This window comes from Papaver somniferum, chromosome 9 (genome assembly GCF_003573695.1).
Source record: "Papaver somniferum cultivar HN1 chromosome 9, ASM357369v1, whole genome shotgun sequence".
Taxonomy (NCBI): Eukaryota; Viridiplantae; Streptophyta; class Magnoliopsida; order Ranunculales; family Papaveraceae; genus Papaver; species Papaver somniferum.
Window position 1 is genome coordinate 137602873 of NC_039366.1, and position 17367 is coordinate 137620239.

General features: G+C 37.0%; 1 protein-coding gene across 1 annotated transcript; it reads right to left on the reverse strand.

Moving 5' to 3' along the window:
* Nucleotides 1-13943: 13943 nt before the first annotated feature.
* On the reverse strand, nt 13944-15126 carry LOC113313456 (transcription repressor OFP13-like). Its single transcript, XM_026562228.1, has one exon. It carries the CDS (start codon nt 14885-14887, stop codon nt 14000-14002), a length of 888 nt encoding a protein of 295 aa, XP_026418013.1. The 5' UTR covers nt 14888-15126; the 3' UTR covers nt 13944-13999.
* Nucleotides 15127-17367: the final 2241 nt, after the last annotated feature.

A 17367-nucleotide genomic window follows, 5' to 3' on the forward strand; every position in this document is an offset into this window, starting at 1 on the left:
GGTCTGGAAACGAAGATTTTCCAATAAATCTCTGTAGACCGGGATCATGTCGTTGATACACAAGTATACAGTTGCTGCTCTGTGACGTTTGGATCATGATAGTCCAGGGCCTGGACTCTGAATCTTTTCACGTAGTCATTGGGATGTCCGTCGTTCCTCTCTTAGAAGAGGAATCCTTTGCGTAGCAGCAGGGTATGGAGGCTGGTGATGATGGACATTTGATGTCTTGTATTTTCCACGGTTCTCCAAGATGCGTTCCAAATCTTCTCGAGTAATGAAATTTGATGATTCCTTCGCTTATGGATCGTCTGCAACTTTGCGGACTTCATCATCATCTATTATATGAATTGGAATTACCTCAGGATCAGCGTCTGAGGACTTTTCCTTCTCTTTTCCTTTTCATTGGGTCTTCCCTGACATTGTATCAGTGAGGGCCTTCAGTTCATTAATAGCTCCTTCTGTGTTGTAGCCATATCGGTTTGATTCTTTGCAAGAGTCTCTTGCACTTTGATGAGATCAGCAATAGTAGGTGGTGGATTTCCTCTGACTTCCTCAGGGTGTCGACCGAATAAAGGATGACCTTCCGCGTTGACATGAGAGGGAGTAACATCACCACCGCCAATGTTGGAGACCGGAATTGTTTCCGGGATGTTTTGATCATCGTTGTTGTTGCTAGTGCTAGCACCGTTGAAATTCGTAGTTGAGCCTGACCTAAGATCAACCATCTTTGTGAAATCGTGAGATTGCAACCGAGAGAATGATCTCCCACTGTGGTATCCAATCTGTAGATGGGGAAAAACGATTTGCTGGTTTTTAAGGAATTGAGGAGACGACCGTACGGAGGAGACTCCTCGAACCGAGCGAAATGTTAAACCTCACACAGATGCACCGCTGCAAAGGGGGTTCTTTAGATTCGAGAGATCAATTTGTAGTACTCCGGCCTAAATCAAGACAATGACCGTTCCAGAGTAAATTCGGTCACAAGAGAGAATGGGTTGATCTATAGGAGGTAAGCTGAGAAATGTGTGGAATCAATGGTAATCAAAGATTGTGGGTGTGTGAATTCTGAATATGATAAGCTCTGAGTGATTGAAATTGTTCAATTGAGAGTAGTTGCTCAATTGATGAGTTGATGATCTCGTGTTGTCAGTTTGACGTGAGATTGATGATACTGCTGATGCCGATGATTCAATCATGATTCAGAGACTTATTTATATTGCTGGAATTTTAGACACCATGACCCCATGAAGTGTGACAGTTGATGGAATCAAGGAGTGGGGAAGTGGAGATCGTGTTTGAAACCAGTTGCTCAACGTGCAGAGACTTGGTCGATTTTCCACCCACTACCTCGTGAATTCCTTCAAATGATTGCACGACTTGATCACATTCCATCGTGTGTTTGAACACACGTGCTGTAGACCGCCAGACCAAAACTCTAAGTGATATCCCCCCAAAGTGACACGATTGACGTCTCGTGGTATGTTAGTCAATTGATGACTTCGTGGTTTGATGGGACGATGAGTCCATGTAGTTGCTGAGTTGAACATGATGTTCTGAAACTCACGAGTTGAACATGTCATGAGATAGAGGTATAGTTCTTACGATGAAGTGAGCAAGTATTGCTCATTCGATGGATCGTTGAATATTGATTGTCTGAGCATGTGTTGCTCATCTGATGGATTATTGGAAGCGTACCAAAAATATTAATTAGAATACTTTTCGTTGAGCCGAGCATAATTGTAGATTAATGACCATGAGGCCGTCGTAAAATTATTAAGGTTGGAATCTGGAATGATCCTTGGATTCAGAAACCCTAATTTGATCAATTGATGATCAATTCATGGTTCGTCAGAAGTTTAACCATGGGAAGAAGGAGGGAGCGACTACATGGGACCGTGGATCACCCATGTAGTGTCCATATGCTCACGTGAGCAAATACGAAGAACTCCTTGTATATTTGACGATTTGTTGGTGAAAGAATGATTAAATGCTGGTTTAATCATTTATTCAAAAATGCTCGTTTGAGCCTTAAGTGAGAAAACCTAATTAATTATGACGAGGCGAGGAACCGACCATGGAGTCATGAAACCGGCCTTGGGTTGTCCCGTGACTGCCTGACGATTACTTCATGAAAATCCAAAGTGTTTGGGAGAGTTTTGGACCTAATACGAGCAATTGTGCAAATTAGGTCAAAACTGTGAAAAATGATGGGACCGGCTTCCGTGAGCCAAAGAGCCAATCTTGGTCGGTTAAGATAGTGTGCTCGTGTCTTCAAGGCGTCCATGTCTCAGTCCTGAGAATTTTGATATTTTCTGGCGTGCAATTGAGCATCCATTCGAGAAAATATGCCAAAATTAGGGTTTCGACGAAACTGAGGAAAACACCATGAGATGATGGAAATAATTATAAAATAAGGAATGAGGAGGCGTGGGACCGCCGTGGTCAAGGCATGGTCGGCCAGTCGTGACCATAGTCCCGTGGTGCCTTTTCCTTAATTTTATAATATTTTGATGATTTTATGAAAATTCATGAATTTTGAGAAATTTGATGAATTTAGGGAGTTTTCATGAATTGAAAGAGTTTTTATGAGTTCAAGGAAGCAAAAAATATTAAAATAATAAAAACAAGGGCGTGTGGGACCGTGGAAGGCATGGCCGGTCGGCTTGGGCCCGGTCCCACGAGTTTCCCTAATTTTTTGTATATTTTTCATGTATTTTGATGAATTGAGGGAATTTTTCCTAATTTGAGAGAAATACCATGAAATCAAGGAATTTGATGAATTCAAGGAAACTAATAATAAAATAATAAAACCAAAAGGGCGTGTGGGACCGGCTAGGGCATGGCCGGCCGACCAAGGCCCGATCCCACAAGTTTTCATAATTTATTTTATTATTATTTGATGATTTGTGCAAAATACCATGAAATCAAGGAGTTTTTCATGAAATTAGAGAAATAATAATATTAAAATAATAAGAAACCGTGAGGTGTGGGGCCGACTTGGACCAAGGCATGGCCGGTTGGCCAATGGTCACGCCCCACACTCCTTTCCTCAATTTTATATTATTTTTTACGGATTTATGAAAATACCATGAAACCGAGGAGTTTCCTCGAGACGAAGGAGATTTGGTCAAACGAGAGAATTTTCATCAAATCATGGAAAATAATAAAAATGTATTAAAAATATAAAAATGGCGTGGGACTGACCACGACACGGTCGGTTGGTCGTGTGTCCATGTTCCCAGCACCTTGGTCAATATTTTTAATTATTTATTATTTTCTTCCCTATTTTGCATAGGTTCATCGTTTTTGAAACATTCGTTCGTGCGATGACTGTTAGTGCATCGTCGTTGAATACACTTTCACCATTTGAATTGGGGCTTACTTAGAGGTAGCTCAGACGCCCGGTTGTTTATTATTTATTACTAATTGTGGAATTCAGTGGAGAATAATTCACAAAACTGAGTACTAAGATGTTTATTTTTAATTCATAGGATCAGCTGAGGATTCGACTACGAATTCAGAATAATAAAGTGAGCATTACCATTCCATGGGATCGTAGATTCGACCATAGAATCAGAGTAATTAAGATTTATCTATTACCATTTATGAGACCAATTGTGGATTCGATCATGAAATCGGAGTAATGAGATAATATAGTTATTGCTATTCTATGAGATCAAGCCGTGGATTCGATCATAGAATAAGAACAATTGTTTATTGCCATTCCATGGGACCAGTCGTGGATTCGACCATGGAATAGGAGCAATTGTTATTGCCATTCCATGGGACTAGTCGTGGATTCGACCATGGAATAGGAACAATAATAGATTATTCTTGGAATTCAGTAGTGAATGTCCCGGCAGAATTAATCTTAATTAGGAATAATTAACTTTGTGGCTCTATACTAGCAGAGCAAGCTATCTAGGAGCATCAATTATCCCGATATGAGCTTGTCGGTAAGTCATATCCTTTATATAGTCAGGGTAAACTCGTTGTTTGTTCCTGAAGACGTTGTCGCTCTATACTAGCAGAGCAAGCTGTCTAGGAGCCGTCCATCTCGTGATACTATATATAAATAATCACTGAAAGTGTTCAGTATTCATGAGATATGTCGTTGTCCAGTCGTGAGACTACATATCTACATGTACTCTGAGAGAAAGTACTCTCCAGTTAGAGAATTCGATGAGAGACCCGTGTCTCAATACTCACGTCTGATTGCTGGATCAGAGGTTCGTATAATTATGGGTTTACGATTTTATCCTTTGTCGAAAATCCACCATCTACAAAAGGATACATCTAGTATTGTGCAAAACTAATCCCCACACCTTACGTGTGATACTAGTTTGCGTGCTAGAGTCGTTTCTCCTTTAACCTTGAGTTTTCTTCTTCTAAAACCAGGTTAACGACTTAAAGACTTCATTGGGAATTATGAAGCCATACTGATACTACTTTTATTGTAGTCGTGTGATCTGATCTTGCATCTTCTATCGTAACAGTACAATCATATTGATTGGCTTGAGATCGTGAGAGTTCTCTGATAGGCAAGATATAAAAAGCAATCACAAACACCTTCTTCTCATCGTTTGTGATCCACGACATCTTATTTCGCTACCATACGATTAAGATTGTTGTGAGGTGATTGATTAATCTAGGATGTTCTTCAGGAATATAAGACCGGATTATCAATTGGTTCCTATTCACCTTGATTATTATCCAAAGACTGAACAAAAACTTTTAGGGTTTTTCTGTGGGAGACAGATTGATCATTTGATAGACTTGTCTGTGTGAACAGATTTGTTTATTGTTAAAGCCTGCGATTTTGGGTCGTAGCAACTCTTAGTTGTGGGTGAGATCAGCTAATGGAGTCATGTGCGCAGTATCCTGCTGGGATCAGAAGCGTAGGGAGTACAACTGTACCTTGGATCAGTGGGAGACTGATTGGGGTTCAACTAGTCCAGTCCGAAGTTAGCTTGGAGTAGGCTAGTGTCTGTAGCGGCTTAATACAGTGTGTATTCAATCTGGACTAGGTCCCGGAGTTTTTCTGCATTTGCGGTTTCCTCGTTAACAAAATTCTGGTGTATGTGTTATTTATATTTCTGCATTATATTTGTTTATATAATTGAAATAATACAGGTTGTGCGTTTGAATCAATCAATTGGAAATCCGACCTTTGGTTGTTGATTGATATTGATTGATCCTTGGACATTGGTCTTTGGTACCGTCCAAGTTATTCCTTGTGTTTGATTATAGACTCGCTGATTTCAATTAGCTTGAGTGAATCAAAACAAGAGAGAGATATTAATTCCTTGAGATACTTCTATTTAGATTAAGTATGAATGTCTAGTTGATTCTCTAATAAGTGTTTCGGAGTTAGTCCATACAGATTGCTAAGCGAAATATTGGGTGGTGTTGTTAGACCCCCGCCTTTTCACCAACTTCGTATAGTTGAGACCAAGCAGACTACCCCTAGCTACTTAGTTCCCTCAGTATCCCTGCGCCTTCAACTTCTAAAGTTACGCACGTGAATATCAAGTTCTTTGGATCGTATTCCAAATAGCAGAGGAAGAATCTGTTTGGTAACCACTCTAATTAATCTTGCTAGAATATATGTGAGTTGTTGACAAAGGCTCTTATATTTAATCTAATAAACTCATTTGTCTGCTTAGATCAATCTAAATACTGAATACCGAAATAATCAAACTTTAGATTTGCAATTAATCAATATAGATCCCAAAGAGAAACTATAAAGTGATGTCGATCTCACGCAACTAATTAATCAAGTCTATCAAAGATAAACCGATTCTAGTTGGATCCCAGTCGATCGAGGTTTGTGCACTAAATCGAAACTAATAAGAATTCTTCTTCGTCTTCAAATCTTCTATTTCCTTCAAATACCTGCACAACAACACTTGAATCTTCTTGTGATCAATCACACACAAAACATAGTATGTTAATAATGGATTATCACAAGATGTCTTTAGATCTAACAACAGTTCTAAATACCCCGTCGATACTTTGATCTAGTTTGTGTGAGCCTTATATCAGAAGAGAAGGTTCTCAAGAATAAACAAACTAGGTGCAATCAAAGTTTCAACAACCGTTAGTCAATCAAATCAATAATCGAAAATTAATAACACTGCAATAATCTAGCTTCCCACCATCGGTATTCGTAGAGCTTGTTGATCCCGTAGAAGTCTTTAAACGAGCGGTCATAAGAGATTTCACCTAATTAGGATACTTTCCTCTCCAAATAGAAGGCTCCACCAGAAACAACACGAAATGAAGTTTGCCTGGCTCTTAGTATAGTTTGCTAGAAATGCAAACTTAGGTATTCATAGACCAAGGTTGTTTGGACACCAAGGAATTTCCAAAACCGAAAATATTCTTAAGATATGCAATGTATGCCCAAATTCGGTTTTCCTAATTCCAACAAATGTAGTCTAATATTTTCCGAATCTCTCATAGAAATTCTCCAATTAGTAGATGCACATTACTAATTATTTATTCTCTAGAGCTATGCATTAATTGCTGGTAATTAAAGCATATAAAACCAAAAACCTTAATTAAAATATTCTTAATTTATTTCGGTACATGATCACCTTGAGTACCGAGGAATATCTTTGCACGATAAACGATAAGAGTTAATGCTCATGTTCAAAGTATGTTGGCATGTTTACACAACAAATCCTAACTCCGAAACTACACAAGTTCATGAAGAAAATATGTAATTGATGGAAAAAAAGGATTTGCATCTTGGAATCGGTTCTACCAAACTTCCAAACAAGTTTAGAATTGGTTCTACAAAAATTCCAAGACTACTGTGTGATCGGTCACACTAAGTCAAAATGGTTAGTTGTGATCGGTCCTACGAAGTCACATACATGGGTTCAGATCAGTTATACCAATCACATGGATCGGTGCTACCTAAACATGGTACCTACTTGTGATCGGTTCCATCTACACATGGTATTTCTTGTGATCGGTGACACCAGTTACCAGGACCGGTTACACCAATTACAAGGATCGATTACACATACTCATGATCGGTCACACCAATTACTAGGATCGGTCACACCAATTACAAGGCTCGATAATACCAACACATGGTGATTACTTAGGATCAGTTACAACAATTAATAAAAAATAGTCATACCAAATCATAAGTCAGGCGTTGTGATTAGTTATACCAAGATACGTAACATAAGTTAAGATCGGTTCTACCATCTCACACATATTGGTCATCCAAAGATTTGCAATAAATAGCCGGACCAATAAGCCTAATGATTTCCCTTTCGATTCATAAAACAAGTTCATGAATGTACTTCCTTTAAGCGAACGCAAAACATTGTTTCCTATGATGGAATCTTCATCATAACTCATTCACATAATTATAACAATATATACAAGATTGTGTCGATGTCATATCTACGAAGTTCAAAAGATAAGCGTTATACTCCGTAGTCTAATTCCCTAATCCTATGATCATACTATTATGATCATGTCACAACACTAGAGTATTATACAATATGTACAATATATACAGCTTCACAGTTATGTTTTTAATATAGCACGACCTGAAAGATACGTTAGGAATGAAACAGTTCAAGTCAATATTACTAACCTCAAGTGGAAGGATGATGTTGTTATTGTAGTTCGCTACTCTTCACATTCTTCAGGTCATCGGAGTAATATTTGTATGTCTCAACATTCCTAGACTTTCTAGTCTAACCTAAACGAAGTTGACTCTAGTATTTAATCAAGCAACTTTAGATGAGTTTTGACACACTAATATATGACAACCAAACTTGACATACCAACGCTTGGTGAGTTCAACCGATCTATGCTCTAACAATCTCCCTATTTGTCAATTTTAGTAACAAAACTCTTATTACATATGGATAAACAAATTACAAAAGAATTCATTTTACATACACTTGATTCCAAGTTTCAACAACACAATAAACTGCATATATTCAATCAATAAATGCCTTTGTTGACATTTGAATAGCAAAACCTTTTAATCCCCCTAACGATAAGCTAGGTAAATATTCAATCCGAACATCTTTGTTATTCCCCTTTTTGTAGTTAAATACTACAACAACAATTTGATATGTTTCTCCCCCTTAGTCAATGCTTTACTCCTTCGTTAGATATGACGTTTAAGCACAATTGTCCTTTCCTAGTGATTGAAAATCACTTGTTTACTCCATATATTTCTCCCCCCTTTTGTCACAAAATGACCAAGGTTCGAGAAAATAAAGGGCAAACCGAAAGGATCTTACAAATCTATAAGACTTGTACAACCTATAAGAGTAAGCACGAAGGTTTCACATACCATTTTTGATAACCAATATTAAAACCGAAACTACAAAGGTATTTTAGTTTCAATATGTTATCAAGGAAACAATTGCCCGAAGAAGTTTTCCCTATAGTCCAACAAATCGACTAAGATACTCAATTTTATTGTTGAACCGATTGCGTATGTACAGTCGCTTGTTTTCATAAGACCAAAATTAAGATCAAAATTAACTTTATTTTAGTCATCAGGCTCTAATTATTCAGACAATAACTTAGACCTTTCCCTTTAGACAAAACAAACACTAGGTTAGTTAACTAGTTTTTCTTGTCAAAGCATTCGATTAGACTTGAATAACCGAAATCCTCCAATTGATAAGTCTAACTAAGATCAGAATTAACTTAGTTTCTCTTATTCGGAATCAGTTGGACTAAATGAATGACCCCGTAATTTTTGTAAGCCAAAAACAATAGATACAAACCAAAATAAATTGACTTGCGGTTGTTTTTCTTAACCGGAAGTAATTAAAAAATATATATACATTACAACACCGCAATTGCACCGAATTTTGTTAAGCAAAAACACTTGATATCCAACAATAAAGAAGATACCAAATCATAAGTCAAATAAATTGGCACAGTTTTTCTTAATCGGAGACAATTGAATCGTATAAAGCAATCCATACACAATAATGGAACATATCAATTGTACCGAAATTTTGTTAAGCAAAAGAAAAATATATGTAATACAAACAGGCTTTTCCTAAACAGGAAAAACGATTAACTAACAAATAAAATCGTCACCTCAATTTCCGCAGCCACTTCTCCCCAGAAAGATATATCATTAAGCGCAAATTCAAATAAGAACTTTCCCCCTATTTGTTGTCATTCTCTCAAAGGGGAAACTAGATCAAGACTAAAATTAGGATTAAGAAAAAAAGATATTTTCTCAGAACTTGTCCAAAAAGAGCCGATCAGCGTAGAATAGGGTGTGTTGGTAGAAATTTTTCCATTAAAAGAGAGGGTCGAAAAGAGAGAAAGGTCGGTTTTCATCAAAATAGATTAGTAGAGTTCATTTTCCTAAATTCTTGAGACAAAAAATATGAAAAATCGACTATATGTACATTTGAACTTTAGTATATGCATGTCAAATATGCATAATGTCCCTTCACAAATTTAGATATGCATCGTGAGCAACTTAAACCAAAGTGGAATACCGAAAAAGGTCGCACCATTAGGCCCGATTGGTCAAATGGCCGTACTGTTATATGACATTAAAAAATACTCCACCAGAATTTTACATAAGAATAATTGACATACAAGTCCACCAGTTTGACGTAAAGTATGAAATAATATCACTTTATTGGCTATTAAAATTTAATTATATATGTGCCAATTGAGTTCACTGCGATTCAGTTAAATATTGAATCATTGCACGACATTCACTTTCTAGGGCTCAGTTCACTACTTCTTTGTGGGGTCTAAGAAGTTCCTAGTTCTGTAAAAATATCTGATGATAAATAAATTTATTTTTGCAAATATGTATATTATCACGAAAGGGTATTTAGGGTAAAAAGTTAGTTCATGTTTGTTGAATTGAATAAAACAGATGGAAATATGACGTTTTAGTTGATTTGCTCTACCAGTATAATCTCTTTGTGACAATGAATATGGCCTTTTTGTAAAATACCCTGAACTCAATTGTCGTTGTCACACTAGTATAGTGGCAAAATAAATGAGTGACCTGAGTTGGGTTCGAAACTCATCATCCCGATATCATTTTTTGTTTTTGTTTTTTGATCGGCAAAGAAAAGATTTATCGATCAAAAAAGAGAGGGTATAAAACATTTATACCACCCTGAACCAATTACAGAAAAGTAAAAGGAAACAAAGACTAAAAAAGTAACAATCCACAGACAGACATATGCTAAAAAGAAAGCAAAAACAACAACCTAAAGAAGAAAGAAACACACCAGCACCCTACTGCCTGTTATTGAATTTCAAAAAAGGTTGTATGTCAGTTAGTCATGACATCTATAACAGAAAGATGTTCAAACTCTCTGATAGCCAGACACCAAGAGTATAAGCAGTAAATGGCCTTATTTGTACTGCAACTTCATTAGAGACCTTGTCAGTAAACACTCTTGCATTCCTTTCTTGCCAAATTGACCAAAGAATTGCTGCAAGAATTAAGTTCCAAACTGAAGTTATTGCTGGTGAAGAGTGGTTCAAGTGCCATGATTGCAGTACAGTTGGAATGTGATCAGGCATTGAGAAAAACCAGTTTAGCTTTTCCAGAAACTTACTCCAGACCTTCTTAGCAAAAGTACAATGCAACAACAAATGAGAGGGACTTTCAACATCAGTGTAGAAAAGGCACTTAGCTGGAACATCCATACCTTTCCTTCTCAGAGAGTCTCTTGTTGGCAGTTACCATGAGCAAGTAACCAAATGAAAAAACCAATCTTAGGAGGGTACTTCTGCTTCCAGATGAAGGAAAATATTGCACCATCTTCTTGATTTGAATCAATCACTGTAAGAAAATCATAAAGAGACTTAACAGTAAAAACTTTTTTAGAACATAAAGACCATTGCAGTTCATCATCAAAGCCAGAAGTGAAAGTGAAGTTACTGAGATCTGAGGTAAGAATGGAGTGTTCAATAGCAGCTGCACCCAGAAGTCTTCTAGGAACATTTAAATTCCAACTGACACCATCAACAATAGGCACACCAAAATCAGCTATTCTCATATTTTTTGATCTTGAAACAAGATATAAATTTGGATAACAGTTTTTGATTGGTGTATCATACAACCAAAAATCCTCCCAAAATCTTGAAGTTTTACCAAGAATTAATCTTGAATCTGACATGTTTGAGAAAAAATTGATTACAATTCATAATTGCTTTCCAAACAGACCTGTCATAAGTACAATTAGGAGTTTTAGCTTGCCAACTTACATCCCCTGCACCATACTTCTCAGCAACAATCTTTCTCCATAGAACATCTTCTTCGGTGGAAAATCTCCAAAACATTTACTTAAAAGAGCTTAAAAGAGCCTGATTAATCTTCTTTGATTTTTTTTCGAAAAGGAAAACAAACCTAAGCTCGGTATCAATTTTTTTCAGCAAAAATAAACAAACCTAAACTCGATATCAATCCCGAAGGGATAGGAAAACAGCCTAAACTCAAATTGGCTGCGAGTTGGATTCAGTCACCAAATGAAACAAACACAAACTGGCCACAAGCTCCGATCAAATTCCTTTTCCAAGAAGAAGAGTTTGTCGGTCCCAATTTGTGGGTTTCCTTGTTTAGTTTATTTCTTTTCATATATAGATACATTTTTATAAACCACAAAAATTGAGAATCCCATATGGAAAGACTACAATCGGTAATTCCAGAACTCCCCTATTGTTAATTAGTGCTAGTTTAAGTTTAAGGTTCCATATTATATGCTCAAGAGGTTTTGATATCATCTTAGTGAGTATCAACCGCAAGAATTACGGGCACCCTTGCTAATCCCCCATCATTTTTTAGTGATCGAGAAAAACAACTCCCACTCACCACCACTGCATCACTTCACTACAATTATACCACCACTGCATCACTTCACTACAATTATATATATAGCGTATTTATGATCGAGGAACAAATTAATTAAGAAGATAAACACCGTAGAACTCTTCTGCCAGTGACGTATTCACTGATATATTTTATAATGATGCAAAAATCCAAAGAATTGTAATCCCAATTAAGATCATATTTGATAGCTTCTCACCAATTTCAACACTTTTAATTGTTTTGAAGAGAAACGATAGATTCCACGGATTCCCGCCACAAGTAATAGAAGAAGCTTCATTGCACAGATAAGATCTCACGGAGCGGAGCACCCATATAAGGCCATGATCTGACCACGTGAAGATAAACGTTGAGCCGCGAAAGGCGTTGACAATCGCAATTTATTTTGACTAAGTGAGTATAACATTTAATATTATCATGGGTTTAATTAACATTTTCCTCGTCGATGGCCGCCAAACTTTCATGCAGAAGAGAGACATAACATGATTACATTCAATAATCACCACTTAGCAGCATACGATCGGTTCCATCGCTATTCAATCCAGCATGACTCGTGGCATCCCCTATTGCCACTTGACCACAATTTCACGAACGTAGCGTGTAATCCGTGACCAAACATTTAAAGAAAAGAAAACTTGCTAACTATTACTTCTTCTGTCTCTAATAAAATGACTTAGTTGTAGTTTGCACAAATTTTAAGGCAAGAAAAAAAGTGGAGTATATTTAATTATTTTTTACAATTATATATTTATGGACAATAATTAATAAAATTTAGAAACGATTTATCTCTTAAACATTTTAAAACAACTACTTAACGAATATAAACATGACTACCAAATTATACATATTATTTATAGAAAAATAATCAATTAAAAAGATATTTTTAGAAATATTTCTTGATTGTTGAAATAAATCATCTATTTATGGAACAAAATTTAAAACCAAATAGGCCATCTAATTATTATTATAATACGCTGGTACGGAACAAAGGATTAAAAACGCCAGTTTAAATAAAAATTGTTTTGGTGGTTTCTATTCCTCTCTATCCCCTGCGGGAATCCAAAAAAAATCCAAAACTGCAAGTAGGGGGAAATACAACGACGGAGGATATTAGGGGATAATGATGAGGACCACCCGACCCTGTCAGACTAATTTACGGATTATGTTTAAAATGAAAAAAGATATACAGCGGCAGTTTATAGGACCACAGTTTTATCACGGTCCAGGTGTCTTATGCAAAACTATCTCTAACCATCCGTTTCTATAGTCTAAATGGAACCATCTTATCTTACTATCGCATGTGATGTAATTAAATTTTGTTCATCTAGCTGGATACTGATTGTGATTTCACTGATTTTATCAAGAATATCTGTTCTTTGATGTCACTTGAGTACATTGTAGTGAAAAAACATGAGAAAACCAACTAGTACGTACCCACCTCCAAAACCAAGATCCAAGAGTGAGACGAGGACTGATTTCACCTGTCGCATTTATTAACAGAAAGGTTGCCGTTACGTGGGCACATTCTGCATTGTCACTTTCAAACCACCACCCTCCTTACGTACGTACCAAGTATTTTACGTAAGATTTTAACAAAGGTACACACAACTAATTATTACACAACACTTTTAACACCTACGCGAACACGTACCACATTGACATTACGTCTGCCCCGCATCTATCTCACATGATCTATACAACTTTCGGTAATGAGATTTTATACAGGTTGGTCCCACTCTTCTTATTTGATCCACCACATGTGGTTATTAACCATCGGATTTTGGTTTTCACGATAGATGAGACAAATTTAGTATATTCAAATTTCTGATACTTTAAAATCAACGGTTAAAAACTGAAAACAAATGAACCCCGATTCAAGATGTGAATCGGACGAGTCGATTCTGGTTTTGCTCTGTTTCTAAAACCATGCGTGTTCTTCTTCTCAACCTTTATGCCTGAATTGGCAACTGTTAATCTGAGTTAGAGACAAATGTGCAGTACACTCGCACGTGTACCGTGTTAGAAAGAGGGAAAAAGAGATAGACAGTGCTAGAGAGGATGAGAAGATTGATAAGAGAATATACACACTAAAATTAATAAGAATGATACAATGGAAGTCAAACATGATCAAATCTCTGAAATCTCTGAACAAGATAACTTACTAGTCTTATGCTGATCATCATCAATGGTAACACTAACACTACTGCTATCTTCATCTGGATCTTGTAATAACAATGAAGAAAAAGAAGGAGATAGTGAAGTTCCACCGGAACAAGAAGTTTCATCAGAAGACGATGAAGAACAAGTAGGTGACGAAACGGATTTGTTCTTTGACTTATCGTTAGAAGATTTAGCAGCAATGCTAACAAGTAAATCAACAAAAGCACTAACAATATACCCATGATTCTTCTTCCCATTGACTTTTAAATACCAGCTTAATAACTCTTCTAAGCAATCCCAATCTTTTAATCCGTGAGCTTCAACCATTTCTTCCATGGATGTTCTGAAATCAACATACGGGTCTTCAGAATCCATTGCCATTACCACACTCTCTTTAAATCTTAAATCTTCATCATTAGTAACACTAATCTTCTCAGATTCTTTTAATATCGAGTTAGTATCAGTACTAGGTTCAAAAAATAATCTCTCCGATCTTAATCCACGAATTACCATTTCAAATGATTCTTCTCCATTATGATGATGATCTTCTGATATAGTCGAGAAGCTTCCTGACTCGGACGAGTTAGTAAACCACGCCTCGAGTGTGTTATTATCATGACCAGCTCCTGTCGAACTTGCATCAAAATAAACAGAGTTTACTGTTTTGAATATGTCATCAGCTCCTTTACCTCTAAATGAATTTGTTTTTGGGTGTTTGCAAGATGGCCATTGCCATGAATAAGCAGTAGTAGCAGATGAAGATGTAGTTGAATATGTAGAACCAGATGTAGTTGTTGCAGTCGTAGTGGTACTCGAATCTCTATTCTTGAACAGCGATGGTAGTTTCATCACCATCTTCCTTGCTGAAATGAATATGAATAGTGGTAGTTGTCTTGGTTAATGAACTGGTTATTATTGAATTTCAATGGTGTTTTTTGATGGAGAGAAACTAGACCTTGCTTTGTGGGGAAATTTAATGGAGGTCAGATACAGAATTTAAAGAGAGAGAGAGAGAGAGGAAAGTAATGTGGAGGGAGGGAGGGAGTCCGGTGGGGTTTTCATGTGTGTATTTAATATCAGATGGGAAGAATTCAATGAGATTCATTAACTCAACCATTTAATATTGTAGTCACAACGTAATTCTAATTATAAACTTTTTATTAAACTCACTCAACCAATTTTTTCCTATATAAATATAGAAAATTAGTTCAACATCAACCTCCTAAATATTTGCTGTCTTTATCAAGATTTTGAACCTCTTTTTAGCATCAGTAAGCTATGCATGCTTTGGATCTACATTTCTTTCACTGCTTTGACTATCAGCTGCAAGGGTGTTTTTGTCCATTGGATTAGTAAGTTGGAGCAAGAGGTTTTTTCAGTTTACTAGCTAAAATAAGAAAAGTCACCGAGAGAAGAAAACATGGCGAGATCGGGGAATACTCAAACTACTTGGGGTGTACCCAATAAAATAAAATCTGGTTATTATGAAGTAAAACCAAACAAACCATTAACCTTATATTTTTTAAATGGTTAATGTTTTTGGTTAATTACCACTAAAATTCTGATTAGATTAATTAATTGAATTTAGATTAAAAATTTGAAATTATGAATTCAGTAGATTAAACTTTTCATCTGTCTTATGAGTTCGATTTCGATCAAAAGTTTGGTTTTGAAAATGCACAAGGCCGGCAAGGTAAGGGTTTGAATAAGGTGTCGATCGGTCTTCGATCGGCAAGGTCCACGTTGAATAAGCTGCCGACCAGTTTTCGGCCGGCAGTGCCAATTTGAATAAGCTGCCGACCAGTATTCGGCCGGCATGGTCCTCGGATGAAGAACACGCCGACTATCTTGGGAAACAATCTTATGGTCGGCATGTAAATATTTCCTACCATGCCGGCTATCGTAAAGTCGGCATGCACATAATTTATAACACTGCCGGCTGACCTTTTAGCCGGCATGATAAGAATTTATAACCTTGCCGACATGTACTTATACCAAACAGAAAACAGAATATGGGTAGATGTAATTCACTTTATTCATGCAATTTTGGTTACTACATTGATTGAAACATAAAGACGAATGCACTTAGCATGTGTATCAAGCCTTTGAACCCCTAGGCGACCCTAGTGGACGAGTTATAGTCTCGTGAGGGCTTACATAGAGGTATACCCACAAAACCTACACAAAAACTTCTAAAACCATCAATCTTCCTCCGACGAAGACGATACCGCATCCAAGTAGTCCGGGTTATCCTCCGGGATTCTTTCGGCCAAGAAGTGATAGCTTGCATCGAACGCGAATGCTTCCCCCTTTACCTCCAAGTAGCGCGCTTTCACGACTTCTTGCTACAAAAACAAACTTACATTTGTTAGTGGTGTTTCATTGGAAGATAAAACAACATGGATCACATAAAACAAGAGTTTTTCCCGGCACAACGTATGCCCCTCAATGTGTTGAAGTCAAAGAGTTTTTCACCAAGACGAGGAGGTCTTGAAGGAGGACTAAGAGCTTTCAGAGCTTTCTTCTTTGCCTTTTCCAACCTAAACAAGAACAATTAAAGAAAAAATTTACAGGTCGGCAGGGTCGACAGGTTTAACCAATCTGGCGTAACAATGGCCGGAAGGGTCGACTAAAACATACGTGCCGGCTATACTCATCAAAATAGCCTGCCGGTTGATGACAAATATGAACACAGTAGAACATGAATTTTTCATATTACAGGTCGGCAAGGTCCATTACCCATACACTGTCGTCCAACTAACAGCCGGCATGGTCTTATATAAATACCTTTTAGGTTTTATAAGTTCTAGGCATCAGGAACCAAGTATTCAAAACAAGGGGTCGGCCGGGTAAAAACTGATGACATGCCAGCTTCATTAAAAACTGCCGCCGGCAAGGTCTACATTTGAATAACCTGTCGGCCCTGCTAGTAGCAGTTACAGATATTAAACAGCCGACAAGTTCTTCAACCTAAGATCTTGCCGACCAAACCCTAACTATGAAGAGCCGGCAAAGTCGATAACATAGTACCTTGCCGGCGTCGCAACTTCCAATTCACATTTTCGATTTTTCTGCCCTAATTTAACATGCAAACATCAAATCGATGTACTAGAGTGAGTTTAAGTAGGCCCTTACTTTCTTAATCGCACCATTTCTTCGTTTTGAGCGGGTTCAATTTCTCCTTCTTCAACCGTTTTTTTCTTCACTTTCTTAGCAACCAAACTTGCAATTCCAGGATTATACTCATTGGGTTTTCGATTAACGTCTTTCATACGAGTAGCTTTACGTCTTGGCGGATCCATTTTTGCAGATTAATCGTAGTTTTCGAATCGACG

Excerpts from the sequence above, each read along its gene's own strand:
- LOC113313456 (XM_026562228.1), bottom strand. The coding sequence starts at position 14,887 with ATGGTGATGAAACTACCATCGCTGTTCAAGAATAGAGATTCGAGTACC.